We start from the raw sequence: 15,000 nt of genomic DNA, 5'->3' as shown, positions 1-15,000 counted from the left end.
AGAGTACCCAATATTTTTTATCCCGATAACAACAGGAACAGAAAATGATTACAGTCAACAGGAATTGAAATTATTATTATTTTTTTTTATGATCCTCAATTTAGTTATTTTTTTAAATTTTGTTTTCACTTTACTAATTGTTTGTTTTTATTGACGATAACTTGACACATATATATATAGCGATTGATTCTTTAAATCTGACGGATATAAAGATAATGAATAAGAAAGATGAGAAGAATGTAAAACAGGTGATAAAGATGTGTAATGTGCACTGTCATAAACGGAGAGAGAGAGAGAGAGAGAGAGAGAGAGAGAGAGAGAGAGAGAGAGAGACGATCGGGTTAACTGTTTGGTGAGCTAACAGGAGAAGAACCTCTGGTCTAATTGCACTCATACGTCGTTTGATTGCAATAACCCCTCGTTTAATTGCCGCAGTTCTTCGTTTTAACTGCGATCACTTAGTTTTAGTTGCAATTATATGTCGTTTTAATTGCAATAATTCTACATTTCACTTGCAACATTTCTCCGTTTTCGTTTCAATCTCTTTATTTTAGTTGCAATAATAGATCGTTTGACTGATATAATTCTTTGCTCTTACTATAACCATACATGGAATTATACGCATTATTTCGTCATTTTAATCGCGAACACTTTTTCTCAACCACGGTCACATAGGCACATTGATCTAGCCAGAGAGAGAGAGAGAGAGAGAGAGAGAGAGAGAGAGAGAGAGAGAGAGAGAGAGAGGTTTCTGCTGTAGAATCAACAACAACAACAACAGCAGCTACAGCAGATCCCATGAAATCGGGCGTGCGGGTGGCTGGTGGGTGGTTGAAGGGTGTCGTGCTTGATCGTGAGGGCAGGGAATACAGTACCATTTGGACGACACCGCTACCACCACAACAGTACCTGGAAGTCCAATGACAGAACAGCAGCACCAGCAGCAGCACCAGCAGCAGCACCAGCAGCAGCACCACAGGCAGCAGTAGCGAGTGTAATTAGTGCGGTTGATTGGTGTGGTCGGGTTGGCAGCGCGAAACAAGCAACAGTTGGATGACTCCACCACAACTACCACCACCATCAGCAACACAACAACAACAATATCTCCAACAAGAGGTCATGGTGGTGGTAGGAGTCTCCCCTCAACAGCAGGCGGTATTAGGGAGGGTGAGGGTGTTAGGGGCCGCATGAGGAGGCTAAAGGCTGGCTCTCACTGCCCTCATTATTAAGGCGGTGCAGTGACTACCACAGCTCCCAGACCTCCTTCATACCTTACCTACAGCTGGTGTGTGTGTATGTGTGTGTGTGTGTGTGTGTGTGTGTGTGTGTGTGTGTGTGTGTGTGTGTGTGTGTGTTTCTTTCTCTTTCCACATCTCTCTGTCTCTCTCAAACACACATATTCTCTCTGTACCTTTCTTATTCTCTCTCTCTCTCTCTCTCTCTCTCTCCCCTAACCCAACCATCTCAACCCAACATAATATATAACATTACTCGTTTATAAACAAAAACTATTGAGAAAAATCTACCTCCCAGAGACCAAGAAATTACCCAATGCAACAATGCTTAACAAAAAAAAAAAGGTAGATATATTTATAATGAAAATAATTTACCTGGGAGTCGACCCAACGTGTTTCATTATCGCTGATGAAAATATCTGCCTCGATTTTAAATTACCGATAAGGGTGAGATATGTGTGAGAAAACTGTAGTGCCACGGTAATGATGAGAGATAACGTGTCGTGTTCTCTCTCTCTCTCTCTCTCTCTCTCTCTCTCTCTCTCTCTCTCTCTCTCTCTCTCTCTCTCTCTTTTGTAAACATCCAACACATGTTATTGAACCATTAACATCGGGAAAGGAGAGGGTATTGTAATTGCTCATTGTGTTCGTGAATCAGTCAGTAATAATAATAATAATAATAATAATAATAATAATAATAATAATAATAGCAATAACAACAACAACAACAACAACAATATCAACAACAACAACAACAACTTAACCCACAAATCCATATGGTAAACACCTGATCCAAAAATCACAGTCTAAGGCCCCAAACTTTAAACGATAAGCCATTTATAAGGGCTACTAAAATTCCTCACACACCCACCAAAAAATTCTGAAGCAAAAACTCTGGACTCATACTAACCATTTTTTTTTTTTGCCTCTCGTTAGCACTCGTTAACTACTAGTCATTAAGGTGTAACAGCTCCGTTAGTCTCGGCCTAGTAATGTTCTACAGGCTTTTGGGGGAATGAAGGAAAGGTATTTTTTTTCTTTTTATCGTTTTTTATTTATTTTTTACTTTTTTTTTATCGTTTCTTAATGTGATTCGATAAATTGATAATGTTGGTTAAATAAATCACATGTTATTGATTTACCGTGGAAAAAAAATTAATTGTAAAAAAAAAATTTAAACAATGACTCGACATATGCTAAAAAAAAGATGGATCGATCGACATGAAAAATGAGTTTAGAAATGTCGAAATGTGTCGATATAGAACAGATAATGAGTCAAGGTGTATGAAGAAGAAGTCATTGGTTAAAGATACGTGGCTGAATTATTCCCAAGTGGATAAAACAAGAAATGAAAATGAAAAATAAATATAACTTGGTCAGAAAATCATAATAAATAATAATACCCAAATTAATTGAAAAATACCCAAAATAATCGATAAATACCCAAAAATAATCGACAAATACCCAAAATTAATCGACAAATGCAAAAAATAATCGACAAATACAAAAAAAAAGACAAATGCAAAAAAAATAATCGAAAAATAAAAAAATCCACAAATAAAAAAATCAACAAAAACAACAAAACAATTCGACATTTGTAACAACACGGTCGATAAAAAAAAATAACAAGGTTCCTTTAAACCTGTGACGAAAAATACCATAATTATCTGAAGCTTGACTAAGGTAAGGAGCCATCCATCCAGCCATTCATCCAGCCATTCATCCATCCAGCCATTCATCCATCCAGCCATCCAGCCAGCCAGCCAGCCAGCCAGCCAGCCAGCCAGCCAGCCAGCCAGCCTACATGTCATCCCAAACGACCGCAAGTGACATGAAAGTTAAAGTCATGACACCAGGTTTATAGCCATGACGTCAGAGCTACTTTAATAACGTCACACTCCAAACTTGTTGACGTCATAGTCGTAGTTCATGACATCACAGTGGTGGGCGGGGAAGTCAGAGGGGCGTTAATGACATCAGCTGTGGCGGTGTTGTACGAACAGTGATCTTAACGTAAAAACTGCGTCTGTCATGATGTCAGAACAGAGGAAATGACATCACAGCGGCAGTAATGAAGTCCAACTACTTTTAATGACGTAATTGATGTGGTAATGGTGATGTAACGGCGATGGTAATGAGGCCTGCAGGGTGGTAATGACATTAGAGTGGAGATAATGACGTCAAAGTAGAGGTAATGACGTCAAAGTGAAGGTAATGACGTCAAAGTAGAGGTAATGACGTTAAAGTGAAGGTAATGACATCGAAGTAAAGATAATGATGTCAAAGTGCAGGTATTGACGTCAAAGTGAAGGTAATGATGTCAAAGTAGAGGTAATGACGACAAAGTGGAGGTAATGATGTCAAAGTAGAGGTAATGACGTTAAAGTGAAGGTAATGATGTCAAAGTGAAGATAATGATGTCAAAGTGAAGGCAATGATGTCAAAGTGAAGGTAATGACGACAAAGTGGAGGTAATGACGTCAAAGTAATGATGTCAAAGTGGAGGTATTGACGTCAAAGTGAAGGTAATGATGTCAAAGTAGAGGTAATGACGACAAAGTGGAGGTAATGATGTCAAAGTAGAGGTAATGACGTTAAAGTGAAGGTAATGATGTCAAAGTGAAGATAATGATGTCAAAGTGAAGGCAATGATGTCAAAGTGAAGGTAATGACGACAAAGTGGAGGTAATGACGTCAGAGGGTAGGTAAGCCCCCTGGGGAAAAATGTCGCAACTTTACGAGGTTTTAAACGACGTAAGACTAACGGTGTCGCGAGGCAATTTTCGCTAATGAACAAAAGTTGGGACAGCACCTGATGGCTCGTCGTGTGTGTGTGTGTGAGAGAGAGAGAGAGAGAGAGAGAGAGAGAGAGAGAGAGAGAGAGAGAGATTTCTAAACTAAAAAAAAAAAATTAATCATGGCTCTCACTAACTATAATATAACCAGGTAAAATTTTGGACATTATTTTTCAATGACCTTGTGTACAAATGACCATGCGAGGGGGAGGAGTGGGAGGTGGGATAGAATGACATATAATAGGTAGTTTATCTATAGATTCATATATGACCTCACCCTTTGACCTACCTTGAATAATTTACCTTCTTAGGGGTCAAGGTCAGACTCATATTGAAAAAGTTTACCGCACGATCTCATGATTTGCATATTGAATTTTATACTTTGGTCACTAGAGTTTTGCTTTTTATATTTAATGAAGCTTTTGTGTCTATTTACCTGAGTTACCTGGTTATGTATACGGTATATGAACCTAACCTAACCTAGCCTAACCTAACCTAACCTAGCCTAACCTAACCTAACCTAGCCTAACCTAACCTAACCTAGCCTAACCTAACCTAACCTAGCCTAACCTAACCTAACCTAGCCTAACCTAACCTAACCTAGCCTAACCTAACCTAACCTAGCCTAACCTAACCTAACCTAGCCTAACCTAACCTAGCCTAACCTAACCTAACCTAGCATAACCTAACCTAACCTAACTTAGCATAACCTAACCTAACCTAGCCTAACCTAACCTAACCTAGCATAACCTAACCTAACCTAACTTAGCATAACCTAACCTGACCTAACCTAAAATTCATAAACATAGAGATATAACCAGATAATTACTAAGCTTGAGTCAAATAAAACTGAAAGCTGTTGTTCCCTAAGCTTGACTCATTATGAACACCTGAACATTGCTAAGTAGTAATAAGTGAAGTGACTCACATAAAAGACACAGCTGAATATGACTAAACTTGACTCATAATGACTTTAAGTGACTCACATTGAACAGGAAGGTGAAATTGTAGGCTGGTGGGTTGGCGCGGGCGGCACACGTGAGGGTGGCAGAGTCACCTGCCCGTAGGCCGCCCACGCCTCCTACACCGCCCACCTTGCTGGTCGCCCGCCCCTGGCCACCTCCGCCCTCGATGCTGATGCTCGCCTCTGGGACATCTGTTGGAGAAAATACAAATATTTCTTAATTTTTAACTTTACTGATAAAAATTGATATTAAAGAACAGACATAGAGTTGTTCTTTACCAGTACCACTCAGAACCTTCAGCTAGAGTGTGTTGTTCTTCATCAGGTGGACTATGAGGAAGTAACTAGATCTGTAAGCACACCTGTCATGGTTGGCCTTGGTGTTAATTAAAGTGTCGACCTTTAAGAGAGCCACGAGTCCAGAGGGTCAATATCTGGATTCACAGGTATTATGTTGGAGTCCCTCCCTTCCTCCCTTCCCCCCTTCCTCCCTTTCTCTCTTCCTCTCTCTTTCCCTCCTTCCCTTTTTCTCCCTCTATCCCTTTCTTCCTTCATTTTTCTCTCTTTTTCTCCCTTCCTCTCTCCTTTTCTCCCTTCCTCTCTTCTTCCCTCCATTTTTCCTTTCCTCTCTCTCTCTCCCTTCCTTCCTTCTTCCCTCCCTCCCTCCCTTCCTCCCTCCCTCCCTCCCTCTCTCACTCCACATGCTAGGGGGGCAAGGAAGGATGAAGTGAGGAAGAGGGAGCGGGAAGAAGGAGAAATGAAAGGAGGATGGGGAGACGAAAGGAGGGAATGAGAGAAAGGTAGAAGAAGGACAGGAAGAGGGAGAGAGGTAAAAAAAAAACACGATAGCTAGGGCAAGATGTGAGTGAGGGAAGGATTGAAGAAGAAGGAGGGAAGAAGGTAGAGATAAATAATAAAGAGGGAGAGATAAACCAAAATAGACCAAAGATGGAGAGAAAAATATAAGAAAACAAAAGGAGAACGAAAAGAAAGAGATAAAGAAAGAAAAAACACGAAGGTGGGAAAGGACAGAATAGAAAGAGAGAGAGAGAGAGAGAGAGAGAGAGAGAATAGTTTATATAGGCCAATGTCCTGTATCAGCTTAGAACCTCCCAGTCATCAACTTATTAAAGCTCTATCAGACAGACATAAAGATAGACAGATAGACAGATATGCAGAAAAATTAAAAAAACGACTGATAGACAGGTGATAGACATAACCGGGGACTCCTGTCTATTTGACGAGTAATCAATCTCATCTGTCTCAACTATAGACGACATATGAAGATTTTCGACTTGGTAGGAAGATTTGAAGAAGACGGGAAGATAAGAAGAGAAGAGGAAGAGTGGAGGAAGACAGAATGATAAAGATATATGTGGTTGAGGAAGAAGAAGAAGAAGAAGAAGAAGAAGAAGAAGAAGAAGAAGAAGAAGAAGAAGAAGAAGAAGAAGAAGAAGAAGAAGAAGAAGAAGAAGAAGAAGAAGAAGAAGAAGAAGAAGAAGAAGAAGAAGAAGAAGAAGTGAAGAAGAAGAAGAAGAAGAAGAAGAAGAAGAAGAAGAAGAAGAAGAAGAAGAAGAAGAAGAAGAAGAAGAAGAAGAAGAAGAAGAAGAAGAAGAAGAAGAAGAAGAAGAAGAAGAAGAAGAAGAAGAAGAAGAAGAAGAAGAAGAAGAAGAAGAAGAAGAAGAAGAAGAAGAAGAAGAAGAAGAAGAAGAAGAAGAAGAAGAAGAAGAAGAAGAAGAAGAAGACGAAGAAGAAGAAGAAGAAGAAGAAGATGAAGAAGAAGAAGAAGAAGAAGATGAAGAAGAAGAAGAAGATGAAGAAGAAGAAGAAGAAGAAGAAGAAGAAGAAGAAGAAGAAGAAGAAGAAGAAGAAGAAGAAGAAGAAGAAGAAGAAGCAATAAAGAAGAAGAAGAAGAAGAAGAAGAAGAAGAAGAAGAAGAAGAAGAAGAAGAAGAAGAAGAAGAAGAAGAAGAAGAAGAAGAAGAAGAAGAAGAAGAAGAAGAAGAAGAAGAAGAAGAAGAAGTGCCTTATATCCCTAGATTTCGTTATATTTTAGATTATTTATGATTTTTTTTATCTTGTATTTACATTTCTATTATTAATGTCAAAACTAAAGACGGTTCTGCTTTTATTTTGTTTAGCAATACAGAAAAAAAAAACAACAATTGGATGTGTTTTCTTGTGTTGACTATATAGTTCATAAAAAAACTTTCATTCTGTTTAGTGGGTCAGAAAAAACACGTCTTTGGGAGCCTATTGGTCATACTGCTCGACATATGTATCTCTATATGTATATTACCAATTACATGTTGGTGGCTAAAGAGAATTTTTACTGATCTGTTAACAAAACATATGACCTTAGGATAGATACTGGTTTTTAAGAGAAATATTTACCTTAATGTATGACCAGCTGAAGACATATTGTTTTAATAAATGGATGTATTGTTACGACTGAGGTGAATAGTGTTGTAAAAATTTTGTTTATAGATCTGCTGGAGTCGTGAGATTTTATCGAATTCAGACAAGATGCGATACAGGAAGATCATTTTTTTTTTAAGAAAGTTTTCTACTGTTCTAAGAGAGACGGGTTCTCTTTTCTTAAGCATAAAGTTATTCTGTAAGGTTTGTCTTCTTTCTCTTCATTATTTCTGTATCTTTATAATGAGAGAGAGAGAGAGAGAGAGAGAGAGAGAGAGAGAGAGAGAGAGAGAGAGAGAGAGAGAGAGAGCTGTGTTATTAGTCTGCCATGTAAACACTGTCGGGGTGGGATCAGTCCTCTTCTGCATCATGGCTCTGGTGGGAGGACAAGTCTGGTCTAGCAGCACACGATCTCCCGCGGGTAAAGCGAGTTTGAAGGTGAGACGGCCGCTATTTCCCCTTGATTGCCGACGATTTCTCCCGTCCTGTGAGTCTGTGAGTTTGTGAGTCTGCGAGGCTTGAACTCTCACCCTCCCCTTCCCTCTTCCCCACTCCCTTCTTCACTTCCTGGGAGTTGCAACGCTGAATTGCCCTTTCAATTGCAGAGGTTTCAAAGTCGTCGTTTCTGTTATGCCACCCACCAACCTCTGCTTTCAATGTGGTCGTCTTTGTATCATGTAGAGGACACAGTCTGATGTGACCCTCCATTCATGAGTTGCTGTGTACACATCCTTTGATATTCTGAAGTTGGATCCTTGCATGGGGAGTCCGCCTCAGTTGTTTTAAAGACCTTATGTTTTGGTTATTCGTGAAGCATTTTGTAACCTCATTGTTGAAGCGTCTCTGGTGAACGCTGTCTAATACCTTGATGTTGTGGCACTGTTGTGTCTATGATTCTGCAACGTCATATGAGGCTGTCAGGAGTCTACATCGTAAATACTATAGTTTATAAACAGTCGATATATTTCAAGGCGGTAGTTGTTTACTGATGTTGGTTAGGTTAGGTTAGGTTAGGTTACGAAGATAGAACCTGGTTTAGGACGTAGTGGTACCTTTCTATTCTTAAAGTTGATGGTGTGTTTAAGGCATCAAACAGAACGTGCAACTCAATCACCTTAAAGTCAAATGATCCCCAGAGTGTGACCACGAGGGCTCCATCAACATGTATGAGGCGCTGTAACACCTTTATCTTAGCCTGACAGAGGAGCAAGAACTCTCACCACCTCAGGTTTGAATCATCGCAACATCTCACAGCGACCGGCGTTGATAGTTGCTGCATCAGGGACAAATGAGAACTTTTACCACCAAGTAACCTGTCTCAGATAATGTGACCAGAAAAAAACAAACAGGAAAAAGTTCCTTACTATGAGGAGGACTCTTGATTTTTATTCTTGGTGACCACTATTGTATTACGGTGTGTCAGACGTTGTGATGGTCGGCCACCTCTCAGAGCTCCTCAGCCACCACTTCCCCTGGCTGGTTCACCATTTGTCTGAGCGTGATTTGTGTCAAGTTTCTTCTGCCACCTGACGCTCGCTGCTCGTGTGCTGGCAAAAGTTCTTGTCACTGAGCAACTCTCGATTTCTGGTGAGCAATTTCTCCTACACTGACGTGATTTCCGTGTCGCGTACATCAAGTTATACATAGTAGGAATCACATACACCACAAAACCAGGTAAAACATGACATGATATCAAAGCTGCATAAGACTGACCACCTTGTAAGCTGATTCAAACATTGTCACAAACGAGTTGCCACTCCTATATGACCTCCACTGTAAGACTGCTGTTGACTCCAGTTTGGTTTGAAGTTCTATTACAAAGATTATTTCACTCTTGGGAAGGTAAGAATATTAGTCATCAGTGATCATAAAACCCCCCCAACTTTTGACAGATTTTCCTATTGACTTTCGTGGCGTTCTGAGTATTGTAATTTCCTGATAAGGTCTATTACGCTGTTATAATGAGAGAGCTTGACGATGACCTGTAGAGACGATAGTGTATAATTATAGGTAATTAAACTGTAAGATGATGTTGCCACGGTAAATCAAACACCTATAATTATTGTTGTGTTGAGGAGAGAAAAACAAATTTGGATAATTACACATAATCATGAAAGAGTCTATAATTACCTACGATAATGATATACAGGTTGGTGCAGAAACTTGGATATACAGGGTGGTGTAGAAATAGATATAAAGGGTGGTGCAGAAATAGATATAAAGGAGAGAGTTTATATTATTGTTTTTATTTATAGTTAAAGGATAATGCCGACTACCAGATGAATCTAGTCTCTCTCTCTCTCTCTCTCTCTCTCTCTCTCTCTCTCTCTCTCTCTCTCTCTCTCTCCATCAGTACTCACAGTGAACGGTGAGTCTGATAGAGTCTGTGGCAGTGAGGTGCGGCAGTGTGGGTGCGGCGGCGCGGCACTCTAGCAGACCTCCGTCGTCGCCAGCAGTAGCCAGCAGACGCATCAGAGAAACTGTGGAGTCTAGCCCCAGAGTCTGCTGTAATGGGGAGAGATGAGTTAAGAGGTGGGGAGAGGAGGAGATAGGGAGAGGAGGAAGTAGGGAGAGGAGGAGTTAGGGAGAGGAGGAGGTAGGAAGAAGAGGAGGAGGTAGGGAGAGGAGGAGGTAGGGAGAGGAGGAGGTAGGGATAGGATAAGGTAGAGGTAGGGAGATGAGGAGAGGTAAGGGTAGAATCTATTCACACTCTACCTTACCATCGGCTAAGCTCTGGGCGATACAAAGAGGCAGTAATTATATTAAGAGGAAATTAACATAATTTGTGATAATAACATTAAGGAGAGAGACGAAAGGAGGAGGAGGAGGAAGAGGAAGAGGAGGAGGAAGAGGAGGAGGAAGAGGAAGAGGAGGAAGAGGAAGAGGAGGAGTAGGAAACGGAAAAAAAAATAACATAGTAATTAATGATGGATTACATATTGGGGGATGCATCTGAAGTGTGGTCAGAGTGAGACAAGAGATTTAATAAAAGGTGATGTGTAATTAGGGTGTAATAAAGGGAGAGATGATTAACTTAGGAGGGTAATTAGGGATGTGGGAAGAGGGAAGGATGGGATATACTGAGTTGTGTAGGTTTATGTATGGGAAGGGGCGGGGGGTGGGGGGGAGAGCTTGGGAGGAAGGAGGGGTAGGGAGGGGCTGGGGGGTGGGTGGGGAAGGGAGGGGTAGGGAGGGGAGGGGGTAGGAGGAGGGCTGGGAGGGGTTGGGGGTAGGAAGGGAGGGGTAGGGAGGGGAGGGGAGGGAGGAGGGAGGGGTGGGAGGAGGGGGAGAGGTAGGGAAGGGAGGGGTAGGGAGGAGGTAGGAGGGTAATGAAGGGGAGGAGGAGATGAGTACAAAGGATGATTATGGTGGAATCGGAAGAAGAGGGGGAGATAAGAGGAGGAAGAAAAGAGGAAGAAGAAGCAGAGGAAGATGAAGAAGAGAAGGAAGGGGAACAAGGGGGAGAAAAAATAGCCACTTGACTCTAATAAAATAAACTACACAATAAAATAAACCACATAACAAGACATTATTTATATATAAAACAAACTTATAAGAACCACAGCCTTTAATTAAACCTAAATTATATCTTACACTAAAGTTAAACCTGAAACACCGATTTCTTCATAAAATTCATCTTTTAATAAATATAAATTGGAAACAAACTGAAATCGCTTGTAGGGTTGAATTTGTAATGAAGATCAACTTGCAACAGAGTGACAAATGAGAGAGACTTACAGCGTTTGCAATATAGAAAACCCTTCAACAGAGAGGCACTTGCAACACAAAATTAGTCTGTTAGAATATTTACAACCTTAAAACAGAATGAAGATAATAATCAAAATAAACCTGCAACATGTAGAAACCTGCAATATAGAGGGAACTTTCAATATACTGAAGTGTGCAATGTTATCAATAAGAGAACTGTGTAATATTAGTGGAATATTGTAATAAGAAAGTGTAGTTGCAAATTATAAGTGTGTAACATTAAGAGAAGATTGCAACATAAAAATAAGTGTGTAGCAATTAGGGGAGATTCCTAGTAAGTGTACAACATAATCATAAGTGTGCAACATAATTATAACTGTGCATCATAATTATAAGTATGCAGCATAATTATAACTGTGCAACATAATTATAACTGTGCAACATATTTATAAGTGTGCAGCATAATTATAAGTATGCAACATAATTATAACTGTGCAGCATAATTATAAATGTGTAGCATAATTAAAAGTGTACAAATGAGTGATGGTTGTAATTAAGTGGAGTCAGGGAGAGAGATATTTGTTACAGGAATGGTTAAAGTGTTGGAGGGGAGAAAGGCGACACGTGTTGGAATTTATTAAAAGAGAGAGAGAGAGAGAGAGAGAGAGAGAGAGAGAGAGAGAGAGAGAGAGAGAGAGAGAGAGAGAGAGAGAGAGAGAGGAGAGAGAGAGAGAGAGAGAGAGAGGGGCCAACGCTCACAGACAACAAATTTAATATATACGGGAAAAGATATGAAAAAAATTTATACATTAACCATATATGCATTTAGACATGAAATTATGTGTTAAATATTAAAAATTCAGTAATATCAGTATTTAATTTAAAAGCCGTGACGGACCAGTGTGTGTGTACAGACTATTATTGCCGTGCTCTCTCTCTCTCTCTCATCTCAATGCTTCTCTTCTGTCACTCTCTCTCTCTCTCTCTCTCTCTCTCTCTCTCTCTCTCTCTCTCTCTCTCTCTCTCTCTCTCTCTCTCTCTCTCTCTCTCTCTCTGTCACTCACTCTCTCTCTTTCTACAGGCATCACTTAATACCTGGCTACGGAACTGAGGTGAAGTCATGTCAATATTTAGAGAGTGCTAACCTTGCTGCCAGAAACTAAACATGATTATATTAAATACACAAGTTGTACGTTGTTAAGGTCTTATGAAGTGAATCACATTAATGGTCTACGTATATTGTAAGACTTCAGAGACACAAATGTACCAAAATTGGGATACATATTAGACAATTTATTTTGAGATTCTATTTCTTGTGTATGAAACCTTAAAACAATTATATAAATTAGACATATAAATACATACAAACTGGGGATCGAACCCTACTCTCTCATATGGAAGATGAGTGTTGTGCCACTTAACCATCCCCACTAAAGAACTGCTCAGATTATATTGGTAAAGTCAATTATGTTAACACCAATATTTTCCAAGACTCCCACAGGTCGCTTACTGCTGCCACACAATCAGTACTCACACCGAAGTAGTTTTTTTTTTGAGGCGGGTATTATTGCACCTCACACAGTAGGGAAGATTGTGTATATTAGTCTCCTCATTCATAAGAACCGTATAAGACTTCACATTGGCGATACTTATATATTATTCGTTATAATTGCCTTCATTATATGTATTATAGGAGATTATAAACATACACATAAAATATGTTTAGATACTACGTTAAAATATACAGGAATTCGGTATTGTTTTTCCCTCATTGTAATAATCTTTCCTTGAAGCCACAAACCCACTGGCCAACTCCACCTAAACACACAGAGTTACACCCATAATTTAATCTTGTATGTACTACTCTCACACACACACAGGTAGAAGATGCTCTAACCCACGCGACCTCTTTTCACCTGTAGCCGGGGTTCTTTTAATTTACAGGGTACTACAGTAAATACTCTTTATACCCCGTCTAGTGGAGAAGTGGAAGTCGAACCAAGGAGACGAGGTATCTATTCACGGAGAGTAAACACACACTCAAGTCCACCTGGTTGTTTGCTTGTGTGTAAAGGAGATAGAATGAACTGAAAAACGGGGATGGTGAACACGAACACGAACACGTACAGCATATAAATATTATCTGCGAGTGGGTCATTCCTGTGTACGTGATTCCGTGATCATGTTTATAGGTACGTGGGTGATGTCAGGTAAGTACATCATACGTAAGTGTTTGGAAGTAAGTGTCTGTTCATTCTGGAGGGTCTTTGACTTTTATTAGTGTATGGTTAGTGTGTGTTTGAGAACGAGTGTGTTAATATTTCCTCTTAACTCGACTGTGTTTTGAATGCGGTAATAATTATCTATTTTTTACCAACTTTTATAAATGAGTATTAGTAAATAAGTGACTCTACCATACATACATTAAACACTAATAATCTTATAAAATCCTCAGGTAAACAAACAAAACAAACCTCAGAGATACAACCAAAATTATAACACAGTATCTCGTCCCATCTTCTGCGTCAGTATGTTTTGTATTTTCTCAGCACCCACACACACACACAGGACTCTATATGACCACCCAGTGTATGTTATCCTGAAGGCTGCTGCTGAAACCCAAGTAAGTCAGATGGGACCAGTGAGGCTTTGATGATGGTGTCGGCGTTGCGTCGGTGAGTGGACAAAGGGATCACAGGATGTTGTGTTATCTTAAGGTAGGCTGAGGAGGAAGAGGCACAGACCCGTTGATGTGGGTGTGTGTGGGTGTGTGGGTGGGTGTGTGGGAGGGGCACTACAGATGAGAGAAAATAAAGATGAGGGAGACACCTACCACATGGATGTTATGGGTGAGGTGTTGTCCTCTGAGCCACCAGGTAAGGACAGGTGGGGGTCTGACTCCTGAAGCTTCACACCTTATGTCATACTGGCGACCTCCTGACAGCTTCATCCCAGGCTTGGTGAGCGTCACTTCCAGCTCAGAGTCTGGAGGAAGACACAAAAAGAACAGCATGTGGTTAGGTTAGGTTTGGTTAGGTTAGGTTATGCGTCTATATACAAATTAAAACTTTATTACTTTGTATGCACGTATGATATAAACAATATGTAAATGATGCATGAAAGGCTAATTTAATAAAGTTTTAACACAATTACTGCATAACTACAAGTTTTAGGAGCAGTAAATTAAAAAACCTCTGGAATAGAGAGAGAGAGAGAGAGAGAGAGAGAGAGAGAGAGAGAGAGAGAGAGAGAGAGAGAGACACAGGAGAACAGCAGGAAACTTCACCAAGTATAATTTTTAAACCAAATTACAAATGAGAAACTCAGAACTCATCCCTCCAGTTTAATCTCCCGTGTGTGTGGCTGTCGGTGGATGACAGACACACACTCTGCATACATTTATCACCTACACCATTATCTGTTTTCTCACACACCAAGAGGGAAGGGGAGGTGGTTATGTACACACGAGTGAAAATTCCCGATAAAAGGAGGATTTTGAAGGTTAGTTTAATGGTGTAGGAAGGAATTAAAGATGTTGTCAAGACATTCTTAGCGGGTACTAATGATTGTTAGTTTGTGTTAAAATATAAAGGCTTTGTATATATATGGTATTCGTTAACTCTTTGAGGAGGACCAGGTTAGGTTATCGTTCTCAAAGGGTCATATGCGTTTTGCTGAAGTTAAATATTCGATATCTGGCAGGCGGTTCACTGCCACAGAAAAGTTAAAATTATATTCTATCCTTTTGTGGTGAGTATCAGTTAAGACGACTGTCATTCACTCCTCCAAACACCCACACGTCTGCCAGTACAGGTTATTGAGTGAGTCTTCCTGTAGAGGTTTGTACTGTATATCGTGTTTTCAGGGTTTTCGTTCGTTCC

The 15,000-nt window shown here is 40.0% G+C and overlaps 1 protein-coding gene across 1 annotated transcript in view; it reads right to left on the bottom strand.

The window, feature by feature from the left end:
* Nucleotides 1-15,000, bottom strand: part of LOC121865955 — a 66,689-nt gene that overhangs the window by 19,068 nt on the left and 32,621 nt on the right. The window contains exons 7-9 of the mRNA XM_042365523.1: nucleotides 13,953-14,104; nucleotides 9,772-9,916; nucleotides 5,017-5,186 (exon numbers count right to left, since the gene is read on the bottom strand). Coding sequence (XP_042221457.1) covers nucleotides 5,017-5,186; nucleotides 9,772-9,916; nucleotides 13,953-14,104 — 467 coding nt within the window. The remainder of the gene's footprint in view (nucleotides 1-5,016; nucleotides 5,187-9,771; nucleotides 9,917-13,952; nucleotides 14,105-15,000) is intronic.

This window comes from Homarus americanus, unplaced genomic scaffold, assembly GCF_018991925.1.
Source record: "Homarus americanus isolate GMGI-L3 unplaced genomic scaffold, GMGI_Hamer_2.0 scaffold39152, whole genome shotgun sequence".
Lineage (NCBI taxonomy): Eukaryota > Metazoa > Arthropoda > Malacostraca > Decapoda > Nephropidae > Homarus > Homarus americanus.
This window is presented reverse-complemented; position numbering and strand designations above follow the sequence as displayed.